Source organism: Ziziphus jujuba, chromosome 2 (genome assembly GCF_031755915.1).
Source record: "Ziziphus jujuba cultivar Dongzao chromosome 2, ASM3175591v1".
Lineage (NCBI taxonomy): Eukaryota > Viridiplantae > Streptophyta > Magnoliopsida > Rosales > Rhamnaceae > Ziziphus > Ziziphus jujuba.
This window is the reverse complement of record NC_083380.1, coordinates 6,187,045-6,204,578: the sequence shown is the minus strand read 5'-3', so window position 1 is coordinate 6,204,578 and position 17,534 is coordinate 6,187,045. Positions and strand designations below refer to the sequence as shown.

The following is a 17,534-nucleotide window of genomic DNA, read 5'->3' as shown; positions in this document are numbered from 1 at the left end:
TGCAAAATCAAATGCAAATGCTACATAGGCTACAACCAACAGTTTTTGAAGCTGAATGTATGACTAATAAATAAAAGAATCTTATTTTTTGAGGGGACAAAGATAAAGTACAAAACGACAAGCAAAATTACCAATACCTTTGCAAAATGAGCACACATTAGGCATGCATGAAGGTAACTTGCGCTCCTTGCCAACCAAAATTCAGACACTTTCTCTGGAGTTAAACAATCTGAAGTCTTTTCAGATGCCTCTCTGATCTTCACATTAGTTTCCCCATCTATATTTAAAGGCAACAACTAAGAATTAAAGAAGACTAGGTGGATTGAACCATGGTATACATTACATTAACAAGACTAGTTTCCCCCATCTATATTTAAAGGCAACAACAACTAAGAATTAAAGAAGACTAGGTGGTATACATTACATTAACAAGACCAGTTTCCCCCATCTATATTTAAAGGCAACAACTAAGGATTAAAGAAGAATAGGTGGATTGAACCATGATATTAAAAGAGAAAAAGGATGGAGAAACCTAAATGAGTAGACACCATCTGGGGGGTTTGGCTAGTTATAAGAGAAAGCAAATCAGCAGGGACACCTGCAACCAGTGGCAAGTATAATATTCTTGTGTGAGAATATGAATAACAACAGCAGCAGCACAATTCTACGAGTCAAAATTCCAAAAGAAAAATAAGAAGAAAAGCAAAGTTTCTAACTTAAGCAGAAAAGGAAAAACAAAATCAAGAAGGATATAGTCAAAAGTCACTATAAAATAAATATTCTTGACATCTAAGTAATTGCGTCCTATATTCATGCACGTCTTACGGGTAATAATATATCTAACATTGTGCTATTCTGCAGAGGCATCGTAAAACCTCCATAATCGACCAATAAATTATTTTCCAGAAGCTGGTATCATATAGAAGAAAAGAACTCACTTGACAACCAATTTAAACTAACAAGAGGTATGAACTAACAACATTGCAGGCACAACAAACATTGTTTGCATGGCAGAAATCTTAAGTGCATAATTTGTGCTTTCAACTCTTCTTCTTTCGTTTCTTTTTGTCCTAACTTCAATTGAGTTTCATTTGTTGTTATGATGTTTATAAAATGTTTTGTATACTTAGCTATGCAGGTATTTTAGAAAAATCACTCAAAGAGGAAACAACCAGATATACAAGGCGACCTGGGCATGCTTCTAATGGGGATGGGTATCACTCATTATTACAGATTTGGGTATAACCAAATCTAATTACGTTCACTTCTCTAAGTTACATGCAAACAAAGTTATCTAAAGAATTAACTCAGCCTACGTCACCATATAATTACAGATCACATAACATATTTCAGTAACAAAAGCACAAAAAAAAAAAAAAAAAAAAAAGTAAGATTTCAAAATTCACAAGTCAAAACTAGTAGCAATATTACTCAGCTGTTTGTGTCATATAGCAAGGATGAGTGATATTTTTCTAACTAATAGATAGCACCATTTAAGTTGTAATATTCCTGTTCTATTGTGGTTTGAAATGTTGTCCGTAGAACGCAACACCCACAGCAGTGTCCATAAATTCCATCAGAGGATCTTCAATCTTCAAGGAATGAATGAATTAACCCATCAGACTGCATCCAAAAGCAAAACCCATATGTCAAAATTACAAGATTTTTATGTGATTCCCACAACCACAAGAATGAAACAAAGAACCAAATTACAAGAAAAAATATAATAAAATCAAAGCCATTTTCTTTCTTTTTTCAAAACCCAAAAAGGCAATTAAGCAAATTACGCTCCTTTACTCACCAAAGGCAAAGTAAAAATTAAGATCCACCAAGAATAATAATAAACCCTAAAAAAAGGGAGACGAAAGCCCTATATTGTAATCAGAGAGTGAGAAGAATCCCTGTCTTACCCAATTTGTTTAGGGATCGGTGATGGAGTTGCAGACACCGGCCAATCCCATCGTCTCGTCTTCTTCAACAATCGCTCTTCTTCCCACAGCTTATCCTCTTTGTCTTTTTCTTTTTTTCTTTTTTTTCGATAGAGAGAGAGAAAGACAAGGATTTGAGGTTCACAATGTATATATAATAATTAATTATAATAATATTAACGGCTAAAAACCAAAAAATAAATAAATATTACCGTTCCTGAATTTAAATTTTCTTACCGTTGGTTTTTCAAAACCCCGAATTTTCAATTTTCAATTTTTTTTAATTGACCGTTGTTTTTTCAAAATTCAAATTATGATTATTATTATTATTACGCACACTCTCTCTCTCTACCCCCTCAACTTCTGGATTTTTTAACTGGATTGGGCCTTCACCCAAGTAGCATAATCAGGGTCAGCCAAATATTGGGCTTTAGATTTAAGCTTAAATATGCCACAACTTCAGCCCAACTTATTAAAAATTATACATTTCTAATAAATTTAAAATAAAGAGGAAGATCGCTAAGCCTAAACTTTTTAATCTGCATATTATGCTTTTTCAGTCAAAAAAATTAAAAAACAAAAATTCTGCATATCATGCTCAACACAAATCAATATAAAAAAATTATATATCTTTTTATCAATTTCAATTTTTATCTTTTTAGGATATATTTTTCTTTGATCTTATACCATTTTTTTTCCAAATAAATGTTGACGATAGCAATTTTAATTTTTTTTCTTCAAACGTTTCAAAAGGATGTTCATAATTATTTTTTTATGTAATAAAATTACATTTTTATACAAATAATTTTTATTTGTTTATTTTTGCTGAGCAAATATTTAAAAAAAAAAAAAAAAGTGGCACAAATATTTTTTTCAACATAATAGCAATAGTACTGTATTAAATGATGACACACTTCATTCTTCATTCTTCATTCTTCACTACTAAGTTTCCATTTTCTGTTTTATAGACCAAGAGAAATTTTTAATTTTGCCGATGACCCACTTTGTTTTTGGTGAAAGCTTTATAGATTCATTTTTGCTGTTTAAAAATTTGCATCTACTTAATAGAAAACAGAATCAATATCTCACAGGAGTAGAGGACGGTGGAATTGTGTGATCAATATAACTAGATGTTTTCTGTTCTATTGATTTTGATTTACCCAGAAAAAATAAAAATGGAGAGATATACAAATTTATGTACAAATTTCCTATCTCTCTCTAAATTTAATTGGCCTTGCCAACTACTATTCATAATGTGCAGGGGCTGGCCCTGAGATTTTGGGGGCCTTAGGCCAACCTTATGATTTAATTTTTTATCAATATTTAAAATAAATAATAAATACAATAAGCAAAAATAGTAATTTTAATTCTGAAATAGATTTGTATGTTGTATATATTAAAGAAATGTAAAAGTTAATCACACAAAATTATAGTTCTATTGGTGGGGGGAAAAAAAGAAAGATTGTTATGGTTGTACTTTTTGTTTTGGAAAAATACAGTATCATTTAAAAATATTAATGGCCACTTAATAAGAACAACCAAAAATTTTTTAAAAAAAAAATAGAAGAAGCCCTATCTCATATTAGTATTTTTGCTAAAACAATTAATATTGTTGTACATATTCAAGAAGTATAAAAGTTAATCACACAAAATTATAGTTTTAATGGAGAAATCTAGTGGTCCCAAGACCACCTTAATCTACAAAACCCCTCTATTTAAATTTCAACAAGTGGCTAAAATTAACTGACTAGGATTTAAAATTGTTTTCCAATTTTTCCGCTTAAAATTTCTTTTCATTAAAAATTTTCCCCTAGTTAAATGTTCGAGATTTTTTCTTCCTATTTTACAGATGAGTAAAAATTTCTCTATTTAATTTTTTCTTGAATTTAATATTTAAATTTTTTTCAATATTTAAGACTAAAATTTTTTTTCCCCCAATTTAATATTTTTTCTCAGTAAAATTATTTTTCTATTTTGATTTGGCTCATTTGGCTACTTAAAATTCTAGTCCATTAAATTTTTTAACGCTTGTCAAAATTTGAATAGAGGGACTTTCTAGAGGAAGGTGGTCCTAGGGACCACCTGATTTCTCTTCCTTTTTACTAAATAAAAAAAAATATATATATATATATATGTAAGAAAAAAATAATGACATTAACTATCCAAAAATGTTTATTTTTTACCAAAAATATATATATATTTTTTGTTTTTAGCTATCAAAATATATTTAAACAAACACAAAATAATAATATCTTATTACAAACCAAACATAGGGAAATTAAAAACTTTTTTTATTTTTATTTTTGGGGGGAGGAAAAGGAAGGTTAGAAAATAAAATTGTTTAAAACACTATAACTATAATTAATAAAATTAGGTCAATTTTTTATTTTTAGTAAAATTACTAAAATGCCCTTTTTCACTAGTGAAATGGTTATTGGCAGGTTTCACCCGTTAAGACGTGTTAACACTCTAGGTGTAAATGAATTGACTTGTTATCAACACGATCCCATGTTAATTAAACCAGAATATTGAATTATTCATACAATTTCATGTCGTGTTAATGAATTACATGAGATTTTGTTGGATCTGTATTTCTGGTGTTGGATTTGGAATCTCAGTGCAAGATCCTTATTCAAATTAGCAATGAGGAGATCTTTGAATGAAACCAACTTTAGTTTTCAGTTGAATTGAAATACATGTGAGCTGCATAAATATAACAATTAATTCTTATATTTACATGTTTTTGCATTACTTATAAAATCACAATGATTTAAATACTCTGTTTAGTTTTGTCTTTATTTCCACATTAATTAAAGAGATAGTATTTTAGGGCTAATATTCAAGAAGATAAACAACTTTTATGGTTTTATTGTACCAAAATTATAATCAGGTAAAAGTTGAAATTAAGTAGTAATTAACTAATATATATATATATATATATTTATATATATATAGCTGTTTGGCACTTATCTTTAAAAAAATTGAAGAGATGTTGGATGGTAGTAGATTACAATTGAAAGGTGGTGAAAAAGGAACATTTTTATATGTCAAGCTTCTGTGAAAGCTAAAAAGCTAGATGATTATTTTATGGTCCAAGTTCTTAAGACACGCTTCAGATGTTATGTTATAAACTATACAATACTTTTTAAATCAAATGCTGTGCCTATTTTCACCCCCCAAAAATCACTCTGTGGAACATTCCTAATCTCTTCTATATGATATAGATCTTGTTACCAAAGCTAACGGAATTTCTATGGTAGAAGATGTGGTGTTTGATTTCTTTATCCATTCTTTTTCTTTATTTTCTAATTTGTACTGTAAAGATAACTACAGTGTCAAGTATTATTCATGTTAAAAAAAAATAAAAGAAAAGAGATGAAATAAGGTACAGAACACAAAATTTGCAGAAAATCAAAAGAGAACAAATTTTAAAATTAATTTGTAGTGGAAAAAAAAAAAAAAAAAAAGAGGGAGAGAGCTGGTTTGAATTGTAGAGTTAAAAGGTAAGGATGCAAGAATTCAACCATTATTTCAAATGTCACTATTAAAGTAAGCCTTTCATGAAATAAATTTCAACGAACTTGCAAAAAATGACCATCATTATCTATTAAACAAATAGCATGACTTGCTTTGTAGCTATTTTTGTTATAGTTTATTCTTGTCTGCCACAAAAAGAGCTAAGAAGAAATAAATTTGCATATCAAAATCAGGCAGAGAAAATGCTTTATCACCGACTTGGAAAAGTGACATACCTGCCTTGAGATTCAATCTCTATTTGATTATATGTTTCATATAATATATATGCTTTTCATAAAATACTAGACAATGATTACTTTTTATACAATTTTACAATACTAGATTTCCGCAGACTTTTTATCATGCACGGTTGAAATATAGAAGAGAAATTAACAGAGAACTTGCCGAGATTACCATTATCAGTGAAGAATTTTCAGCTTTATTACCTAGCTGTAGAATTGTATCATGAAGAAATGAAATCTATTATGTAAACATATAATGTAGAAAGGCATGTATAACTTATACTTTACACCTAAATATTTTTCACTTTTTGAACAATTTTTAACTATATTTTACTATGAGACTATGGAAAATTTGAAAAGGAGAAACAACGAAAAAGGAAGCACTAACAAGAATAACTATATTTTAATACCAATAAACAGTGATGGAAAGGACTACCTAGCTTTTCATGATAATAACTTTCCCTGTGGCTTCTTCAAAAGTAGATCATCTGTTGGTTTATTATTGAATTCAACTTTTCCATATTTTCATCTTTTTGTTGGTTGAAAGTCTGTTCTTATAAAAGCCTATATTCCTCTTCACCAAAACACAGTTCACATTTCAATTTTATGGTTTCTGCCATCAGGTTTGTGCCTCTAATGGAAACAATTACAGGCCTTCATTAGTGTTACTAATTCTTTGCTTCAAAATTATAGGAGAATTTCTTGCCAACACAGATGCTGAGGTGATAAATTACTTCAAGTCAGACCGAGAAGCTCTTTGTGACTTAAAACTTTAGCAAAAGTTAGTACTTTAAAGCGCATTATGCAATAAAAAAATAATTTTTTTCATAAAGTTTGTTCACTGGAATTAATGTAGATATGAATACATTTTGTACTTTCAGCAAAAAATAAAAAGAATTGTAAAGCCTATGAGTGTTGTAGGATGCAAACAAGAAGGGACAAAATCAATGAACAATCCACATAACTCTGGAAGGAAATTGTGAAGTGCCATATATGTGTTGAACTTTCTCTACTAGTGTAAGGCTTTTTGGGCAAGCTAGTGGCACTTCCAAAAACAAAACACTAGTGGAATCGATCCCTTTATCCAGTTTTTGATTTTATACTATGTTTCAAAATTTGATAGCAAAAGGGAGAGCACTGCTCAAATCCACTTAATAATTGCAGATGGAAGAAACTTGTTAAAATCATTAGAAAGGATCTCCACTTTGTCAAATTTTATTCTGCAATGGGAAACTCTTATTTTGTTTGCTTCGTGGGATTGAAAAAAACAATTGGATAACAATGGAAAATAATGTAAATGAGAAATATACAAGTAAAGTTTGATAGGAAAGACCCCTCAATTGAATGCAAAAGAATTTGAGATTTAACTAAAAACAGGTGCTTAACAAGTTTCTTATACAAGTAAACTCTTATTGCTCTTGTTTATCACAAAGGAAGCTGAGAGGACAGATATTTGTTTTTTTTTTTTTTTTTTAAATAAGGTGTTACGAAAAATAGAACAAAACAATAAAAATAGAAAAATAAGAACAAAATACACATACATTTATATAGAAAATCTTTGATAAGAAAAAATCATGGATAAAGAGAGGCAAAATTTTCATCAAATGGATCGCACCACGAATTTTTTAGATCGGATCAATAAGAATTCGGATGACCAACTCCAGAGAAAATAAATTATTTATCATTATTATGAAGAGAAAACTGCTTTCTCACCGACCTCGTAAAGAGACGTACTTGCCTTGAAGGTCACTCCCTATTAAAATACACTTTTCGTCAAATACTAGAAAGTGATTACTTTTTATATAATTTTATAATACTAGATTCCCATAGACTTTTGAACATTCATGCAGAGTAAATATAGAAGAGAAATATGTCTCTTTTTGATATTCAAGTTGCAGAGAGAAGACCATGACTCGTTGAAGCATAGAATTTCAATAAAACGGACAACTTTCCTAGATTATCATTTACAAGTGAAGATGGGGTATGGTATTATAAAAGAATATTTTTCAGCTTCATTTCCCACCTGTAGAAATCATATCATGAAGAAATATATTATGTGAAGAAATTATAAGGTGCAAAAGAATACGTAGCTTTATTTTATGCCTTTAAATAATTTTTCCATACTTTTTAACAATTTTTAACTATATTTTTACCAAGAGACTACTGAAATATCACCATACTAAAATATTACTAATATTTTAACTAAAATATTACCATACTTTTTCCTTGGCTTCCTCAAAAGTTGTTCATAAGTTTGTTTCTCATTCAATTCAAATTTTCTATATTTTCATATTATTGTTGGTTAATTGGAAGTTTTTCCTCATATAGGATACTTCTTCCTTCCTCAGCAAGACACATTTTTTTTTTTTTTTCAATTTCATTTCTGGTTTCTGGCATAAAGTTAGTGTATACCTTTGATGGTGGCAATTATAGGGATTCTATTAAAGTGCGTGTTGTTTTTGTTACTCTAAATTAATGGTGAACATAAAGATTTCATGGGATAATATTTGGTAATGAAGTGAAGAGGAAAAAAGCAAAGCCAAAAAACAAAAAAAAAGAAACAAAAAGGGGTTTTTACAAAATTACTATTTTACCCCTCTTTAATATGTTAGCATAGGAATTCGTGCCAAATAATAAGAAAGCGGTTTTCTACCTGATTTTAGAGAGAGAAATAGTGGATTGTTCAAAATCCCATTAATGGTGCCACGCTCTTGGTGATTAAGTTTGTAATTTCTTCAAGTTAATGAAAATCGTCATCTCTTTGCTTGCCTATGGACATAGATCACCTTGATCGAACCACGTAAAACTTTTGTGTGTTTTGGTAACAGCCCAGACCACCCGCATGAGATATTGTCCGCTTTGGACCCGGCCCGCACGGTTTTGCTCTGCGATCCCATTACACTGTGGGTCCACAAAATGCGTCTCAAGGGAAAGGTATCCACACCCACTTATATGGCGTGTTTCGTTCTCTTTTCCAACCGATGTGGGATGTTACAATCCACCCCCTTTAAGGCCCAGCGTCCTCGCTGGCACACCGATCCGAGTACTAGCTCTGATACCACTGTAACAGCCCAGACCACCCACATCAAGATATTGTCCGTTTTGGGCCCGGCTCGCACGGTTTTGCTCTTCCCGACCCCAGTACAATGGTGAGTTACAGGAAAAGGCCTCTTGAAGGGAAAGGTATCCATACGTTTATAAGCCATGTTTCGTTCCCCTTTCTAAATGATGTGGGATGTTACAGTTTTTCTCCCTCTCTTCTCTTATATTTATGTGCTTGTCTTTCTCTTTCTAGAATTTTCATATAGGTTTGTTCTAAAATCATATATTTCATCTATATTTGCTTGTTTGTGAACTAGTTGTGGGTTGTATGCTGCTTGTGGATATATATATATTGTTTGCTATACATAGGTTGAATCTCCACAAATTGGTAACAGAGCCTAGATTGGTGAAAATCTAGGGATTGGAGTTTGGAGAATTGGGGCTTTTGTGTAGCTTATTGTTGTTAGCTTCCTGTAGTGAAATTAGAGGTTCCTTTAATTGAAGCTAGGTTGGTTATAGTGTACCTAAGCAAACTTGACCATGTCTACTAAGTTTAAGGTGGAGAAATTCACGGGCTCAAATGATTTTGGCCTTTGGAAGATGAAAATGAAGGTGGTGTTAGTCAATGAAAGGCTAGATATGGCTTTAGAAGGTGAGGAACATTTATCGGAAACATTTACCAACTTAGGGGGACACTTTATCATTTTTTTGCTGGTTTATGTTACTCTGTTTTTTATCATTTGTCTACCTATCAATGTGAGGTTTTTGCATGGACTTGTTGGTGTTTATGGAACAACATAAATGCCATTTTGCATGGAAATTGCTTTAAATCAATTTCTTCCATGTTGGATCTAGTTGCTTGGTTACACCAACTAGCAAAAGAATCATAAAGTGTCATCCTAAGTTTTAAATGTAGAAATTCATGGGCTCAAATGATTTGAGTCTTTAGAAGATGAAAATGAAGGCGGTGTTAGTCAAGAAAGGGTTAGATGTGGTTTTAGAAGGTGAAAAATATTTACCGAAAATAATAGATATTGCTTGCAGATGGATGAAATCTGTTAAAACCAATATTCTATTAATGCTCTATTTTATAAGATTTCAGTACAATCCATCTGCTATTTTTAACAGTTTCAAGAAATACTTGTCAATATATATAGCCTTTAAAGTATAGTGCTTTGCATTACTTGTGATCAAATTTAAAAATGATTTGCAAAACAAAAATTTGGTTCTCTTGAAATCTTCAGTTAGTTTTTTTCATTTTGTTATTGTAAGCTTTATATTCTTCACTGTAGTACATGTAAGTTTTTATTCAATAATTTTGAATAGTCTGCTTAGCTTTACTCTGCATCTCCATACTTATGATAGATAGTATTTTAGATTTAGGCCCAGTTTGTTTTTCTCATGTTTGACTGAGGAAATGTAGCAAAATTTGCAAGCTGCCTGTCATGAATGCTGATGGTTAGAAAACAATAATTTTCTGAGGGGAGAGAGATGGTGGGGCCAGTGAGAGGACAGTTCCCGATTTTTCTTTATAGAGGAATTCTGCTCGCTTCACTCTTTTTAAGGGAAACTTCCTTTCACATTTTTATTCAATTTTTTTTTCCGTTATTTTTCTACTACCAAATAATGTAATTTTAAATCTAGTTAAAATTTAAACATGTCATTTAAGTCAAAGGAAAAAAAAATTATAAAAATGAATTTTAATTTTTCATTTGAAAATGGAATAACTTAATTTGGATTTTTTTTTTTCACTTGAACTCTCTCTCTCTCTCTCTCGGATTATACGTTTCGAGGGCATGTATGGTTAGTAGTATAATGACTTAATAATTGGGGTGGTATGCATTTTCGAACGTCGGTGAGCCATTCGTCCGACAATATTTCTATCTATGGATTGGCCTGGCATGCACTTTCCAACGTGGATGAAATGTCGCTGTCTTGAGAAAACATGTGGTTATGGCAGAGATTTTTCTGTAAAGTCTTACTGATTTTGAATGTCTATTCAGTTTGGCTAAAGGAAGCAACAAGTGCATGCCATGTTAGCCTTTTTATCAGAGGTAGGGTTGGTAATTTTAGAAGGAAGAAAAAGAGACTTTTGCACAGTTTAAAGACCAAAGCGATAATTTTGCATAGTTTAAGAATCAAAATAAAATTTTTGTATAGTTGAAGAGCCAACTGTAACATCCCACATCGGTTAGAGAGGAGCACGAAGCGGTCTTTATAAGGCTGTGGATACCTCTTCCTTCAGGACTCGTTTTGTGAGCAAAACCTTGAGGCCAGGGGGGAGAGAGGGTGTGAACCCTGGGCCAAAGAGGACAATATCCTGATGCGGGTGGTTTGGGCTGTTACAGTGGTATCAGAGCCAGTACCCAGATCGGAGTGCCAGCGAGGACGCTGGACCCCAAGGGGGAAGGATTGTGACATCCCACATCGGTTGGAGAGGGGCACGAAGCGGTCTTAGTACCCAGATCGGAGTGCCAGCGAGGACGTTGGGCCCCAAGGGGGAAGGATTGTGACATCCCACATCGGTTGGAGAGGGGCACGAAGCGGTCTTTATAAGGCTGTAGATACCTCTTCCTTCAGGACGCGTTTTGTGAGCAAAACCTTGAGGCCAGGGGGAGAGAGGGTGTGAACCCTGGTCCAAAGAGGACAATATCGAAGGGACGCGTTTTGTGAGCAAAACCTTGAGGCCAGGGGGAGAGAGGGTGTGAACCCTGGTCCAAAGAGGACAATATCCTGATGCGGGTGGTCTGGGCTGTTACACAACTATGATAAATTATTAAAAGTTAATTTTTGAATGGAAAATAATTCGAAAAAATGTAAATAAATATTAAAAGTAAAAAGAAAAATATATCCACCTCAATTAAAAAGATAAATTTGTTTCAAAGGATAAATAAATGAACTAGGAAAATTATATTTGTATACATTTTTTTTTCTTTCTAATAAAACTATTCTGGAATTTTTAAATAATGTAAAATTAAAAATACAGATTTGAAAAATATTATGTACATTTGAAAGAAATAGTAGTTTTCATAATTGATGAATGACAGACAGAGATTTCTCAGCAATTACATTCAGCAAAGTAAACAGATTTACACTGCCATGACCTTGAGCATAGAATTTCTCATTGACTTGGAAAAAAGACATCCACTTGCCTCCTTTAGAAGTCTGTAATGAGTTTGAGACTTGGTCGTCAAGAATTTTCCAACTTTGGTATTGTGTTGGTGGGAACAGTTGAAGTTTTAGGTGGATTAATTAAATAAACTTTAAGGGAATGAAAGGAACTGAAATGACAAGACTGAAAGCAAAGAAGAAGGGAAACAAAAAGCAAGATAGAATTAGTCCATCTCATATGTATGGCCGAGCATGAGTCAAGGGATTTTGTCTTCCAAGCATTACATGTGTTGAAGCGTTCAAGGTTCTCGGGCATATGTCATAGGTCATCGCACAACATTGCACAGTCGTCCCCCACCAGGGCGATATCGCTTATAGCATGTTAAATACAGAGAAGGGCAATCTCTGTATCCAGATTTTCCTTCAATTACTGGAAGTTTAAAGAGCTATGTATTTAACTTTTTCTTGCTTGAATGAACAAATAAATCTTTTATTTACTTTGAAGATGGTCATTCAAACCAAAAACACTTGGTTTTGGGTGACAACTCTGTAGTTTTGTTTTTGCAAATTCATATTTTGCATCTACTTCATGGAAAACAAAATCAGTATCTCATAAACGCAGAGGAGGATAAAATTGTATGATTACTATATCTATATATTTGTTGTCCCAAAAATAAATTGGAGTATATGTACAAAAGCCTGACTAGAATTTTGTAGTCCAACGAATTTTCTATCTCTGGTAAGACTTCAGAGATAACTGGCCTTACAAACACTATATTTGACGGGCACTCACTTTGATGGGCACAGAGTGAGTGCAAGTAAAATGAATATAATTTGCCAGTTTAAGCATTCATTAGTGTGTTATTATGATCATTCCCTCAACAATAATAGTTTATGTCAGGCGTTTACATACTTTGCATTAATTATAAAACCACAATTAAGTATTTATAGTTAAGGGATTTTGTCTTCAAGGTTAATGTGCAGATGTCATACGTAATCGCACACGATTGGACAGTGATCCCCAGTCAAAAAGGTTGTGCAGATGACATCGTTATATTTTAACTTAAAAACATGTGAGGCCAAGATTGGGTGTTTAGACAAATCTAATAAATCTTGGCTTTTTGGTCAGCCTTCCAGGTAGGAGCCGTGGGGTGTATGCATAAGCATCAGAATGAAATAGAGGAAAATAGAAGAAAAGCTTTTCACCTCTGTTTTTCTTCCTTGCCACGCATAGAAAGGAAACGAAAAAAGAATTATATATACTTTTTAATTTCCGAAAAACCTCAAACATTTTTTATTGTTTTTTAATTTTTATTTATTAATTTATTTATTTTGTATTAAGCTTATACGCGTCTAAGTCCTTTCACAATGACCCCACTCTCACATCTTTCCAATGTTTGAAACACTGCTGGGTTAGAAAATGAAAGAGTCTCCCGGCGATGTATATATATATATATATATATATACCTGCAAACATTGTTGTTGATTCGCAACACACATATCGTCTTCTTTATATTTCATTGATGTATCTTTTTCTTTGCTTTTACTTTCAACAACTATTCCTCGTGATCTTCCTCTTCACACTAAATCGCAATTCTCTGGCAAACAAGTTTGCAACTCTAATGGAAACAATTACATGGCTTCCATTAATGTTTCTGATTCTGTGCTCTGTGAGAGGAGAATTTCTTCCCAACACTGATGCTCACTTGATGAATTGCATGGAGTCGGACCAAGAAGCTCTCATTGACTTCAAGAATGGCCTTCATGATCCTGCAAACAGGCTTTCTTCATGGAAGGGAAGCAACTGTTGCCATTGGCGTGGAATAAGCTGTGAAAACACTACCGGAGCCGTTATTGCAGTTGATCTTCGGAATCCACGTCCAACTGGGTACGATGATGAATCCCTCGCAAGGTACGGATTCTGGAACCTCAGTGGGGAAATTAAACCTTCATTGACGAAACTCAAGTCCTTGAGGCATTTGGACTTGAGTTTTAACACGTTCAATGACAACCCAATTCCTGATTTTTTTGGATCTTTGAAAAACTTGCAATATCTGAACCTCTCACATGCTGGGTTTAGTGGTGCAATTCCGGTAAATTTAGGGAACCTTTCTAGCTTGCAGTATCTTGATGTTTCTAGTGATGAGATTTGGGGTGAGTCAAGTTTATTTGTTGATAATCTTGAATGGTTAACAGGTCTTGTTTCTCTAAAGCATCTTGTGATTAATGAAGTTAATCTTTCAATGGTAGGATCAGACTGGATTAGGCAACTAAATAAGCTCCCATCCTTAACCGAGTTGCATCTACAGAATTGTAGATTATCTGGATCCATTTCACCTCCTACCCTTTTAAATTTAACTTCACTTGTTGTCCTAGATCTTAGTTATAACCAATTCGATCCAAAAGCCCTCGATTGGCTTGTCAATATTAGCAGCCTTGTTACTTTGGATATAAGCAATAGTGGGTTGGGTGGAAGAATTCCACTTGGTTTAAGTGAACTACCAAATTTGGAGTTTTTATATGTGGGATACAATGGTCTTTCAGCAAGTTGTCATCAGTTGTTGGGGGAACGATGGGAGAAGATACAAGTTCTTGATTTGAAAGAGAATAATCTACATGGGAAACTTCCTGCCTCCATTGGAAACCTGACATTTCTCAGTCACTTAGATCTTTCTTCCAATAGCGTTGACGGTGGGATTCCAAGCTCTATTGGAAAACTTTGCAATTTGATTTCCTTAGGTATGTTCAATAATTACATCAATGAAACTTTACCAAAATTCCTTGAAGGAACAGAAATTTGCCTTTCTAGGAGGCCATTTCCTCTTCTGCAGTCCTTCGTTTTGTCAGATAATTACTTGGTTGGTAATTTACCGGAATGGTTGGGTCACCTTGAGAATCTTGTTGAGCTTGATTTGTCCTCCAACTATCTAAATGGTCAAATCCCAGCTTCTTTCGGATCACTCCAAAATTTTTCTGGGAGGCCACTTCCTAGTCTGCAATCCTTGGACTTGTCAGACAATCACTTGGTTGGTAATTTACCAGAATGGTAGGGTCAACTTGAGAATCTTGTAGAGCTTCATTTGTCCTATAACTCTCTCAATGGTGGTATCCCAGCTTCTTTCGGATCACTCCAAAATCTTTCTAGGGGGCCACTACCAAATCTGCAATTATTGTACCTGTCAGACAATCAATTGGTTGGTAAATTACCAGAGTGGCTAGCTCAGCTCGAGAATCTTCTTGAGCTTGATTTGTCCAATAACTCTCTATATGGTCCCATCCCAACTTCTTTTGGAATATTACAGCAAAATCTTACTATTCTGCTTCTAGGAGGGAATGAGCTAAATGGGACCCTCCCAGAGAGTTTGGGACAGCTTTCTGAGTTGGAGTACTTTGATGTTTCATTCAATCAATTGACAGGTATAGTTACTGAAGCGCATTTTTTAAAGCTAAAAAAGCTAAGGCATTTAGATCTGTCTTCAAACTCTTTCACCTTGGATGTCAATTCCAACTGGGTTCCTCCGTTCCAGGTCTCTTTTCTTGGAATGGGTTGCTGCCATTTGGGTCCCTCATTTCCGACTTGGCTCAAGTCACAAAAATATGTCGACCATTTGGATTTCTCAAATGCTAGCATTTCTGGCTCCATACCTTACTGGTTTTGGGAATTTTCTTATTCATTATCACATTTGAATCTTTCTTTTAATCAACTAGCAGGTCAACTACCAAGTCCATTAAAGTTTGGTTCACATGCCCCTATATCGATGTACCTATCAGGTGTAGTTGTGGATTTCAGCTCAAATAACTTCAGTGGTTCTGTTCCTATTCCAAGTGGCAGCTTTTACTTACTCGATCTATCCAAAAATAAATTTTCTGGTAATATTCCAAATAAATGGAATATTACCGGTGGTACCTTTGTTTTCCTTTCTATTGCTAACAACCAGATAAATGGAGAAATTCCTGCTTGGATAGGCAACATTGTTCCTGTACTTGAAGTCTTTGATCTTTCCAATAACAACTTAATAGGAAGTATTCCATCAAGCATTGGAAATTGTTCTGGTCTTGCTGCACTAGACCTTAGTAATAACCATTTGTCTGGAACCATTCCTACCTTCTTGGGTCAATTAAGTGGGCTTAAATCATTGCACCTAAATGATAACAAGTTCCACGGACAGCTCCCATCATCTTTCGAAAACTTATCGAGTTTGGAGACCCTAAGTCTTGGGAACAACAGATTAAATGGTAGCATTCCACCATGGATTGGGAAAGGCTTTGAAAGTCTAAGAATTCTTAGCTTGAGGTCTAATTCCTTTTCAGGAGAACTTCCGGCTCTGTTATCAAATTTAAGTTCAATACAGATCCTGGACCTAGCAGAAAATCAGTTGACAGGCAGTATTCCTGCTAGCTTTGGACATTTCAACGCTATGTTACAAGCCCAAATCATAAACCGTTATCTATGGTATGGGGCTGCCCCTATTTACCAAAATGCCGCATATGGGAAAAATACTGATGGCTACATAGGTACCATGGAGTTTGGCAACTATTATGAAAGCTTTGTTGTAAATATGAAAGGCCAACTTTTAAGATACACCAAGACCCTCTCTCTTGTAACCATGCTAGACCTCTCAGGGAATAACTTGAGTGGAGATCTTCCTATAGAGATGACAAATTTGTTGGGTTTGGTCGTTCTCAACTTGTCAAGAAACCGTTTCACTGGTCACATTCCCAAGAGCATTTCGAAGCTGAAGCAATTGTCTTCTCTTGATCTCTCGAGTAATAGGTTCTCCGGTGCTATTCCTCAAAGCTTAGGGTCACTCTCATTCCTGGGGTATCTGAATCTGTCAAACAATGAATTGTCTGGTCCTATTCCTGATAATGATCATATGCTCACTTTCAATGCATCCTCTTTTGCTGGAAATGTTGGCCTTTGTGGTGGTCCACTTGCGGTAAAATGTCCAGGTGATGACGAAAATGAGAAACCAGATAAGGGATGGATGACTCCCGTGGATACTGGTAATGGTGACAGCTTCATTGATAAGTGGTTTTATTTGAGCATTGGACTGGGATTTGCAGCTGGAATTCTTCTCCCGTATTTGATAATGGCGATGAGAAAATCTTGGAGTGCAGCCTACTTTGATGTTGTTGATAAAGCTGTGGATAGAATACTATATCTGTGGTTGAAATATAGAAACATGAAGCAGAGAACTAAAGGGCATCAGCGACGAAGATAAAGAGTATGTTTTCTTTCTTCAGTTTGCTACTATATCTGCTTTCCTTTCTTTGTTGATGTCAGGTTACTTGTCAAAGCGAGTTTTTGATAAATAGTACTTCTAAAGTTTCATTCCTAAATAATGATATGTTTCTTCGACAATGTGTTTCTCATCTACTAACTGTACTAAACTCAGAAAATGTCATTTCTGTTTGTAATTACTTCCAGTTGGGGAAGGTGAGAAGCTTGACCAAATATTCAAGGAGAAAGCAAAGAGGTTTTCAATGTCAACTTTATTTCTTTGGAAGTGAATTTCAGGGACACTATTGAAAGGATGCAGGAGAAGGGTGGTTTCCTCGTAGATTATATAATTATAAGTAGTACATTTCTTTTTTATGCTTCACTATCCCAACCTTCTATAATTTGTGATGGTTTTAAAAGCTGTGTTCGATCAATATTATAGTAAATGTTAATTTCTACCAGTTTTCAGCC

At 33.8% G+C, this 17,534-nt stretch overlaps 1 protein-coding gene across 1 annotated transcript; it reads left to right on the top strand.

Moving 5' to 3' along the window:
- Positions 1-15,381: 15,381 nt before the first annotated feature.
- LOC107417487 (receptor-like protein 18) lies at positions 15,382-17,534 on the top strand. Its single transcript, XM_060814127.1, has 2 exons — positions 15,382-17,067; positions 17,271-17,534. The coding sequence occupies exon 1, from the start codon at positions 15,382-15,384 to the stop codon at positions 17,062-17,064; it is 1,683 nt and encodes a 560-aa protein (XP_060670110.1). The 3' UTR covers positions 17,065-17,067; positions 17,271-17,534.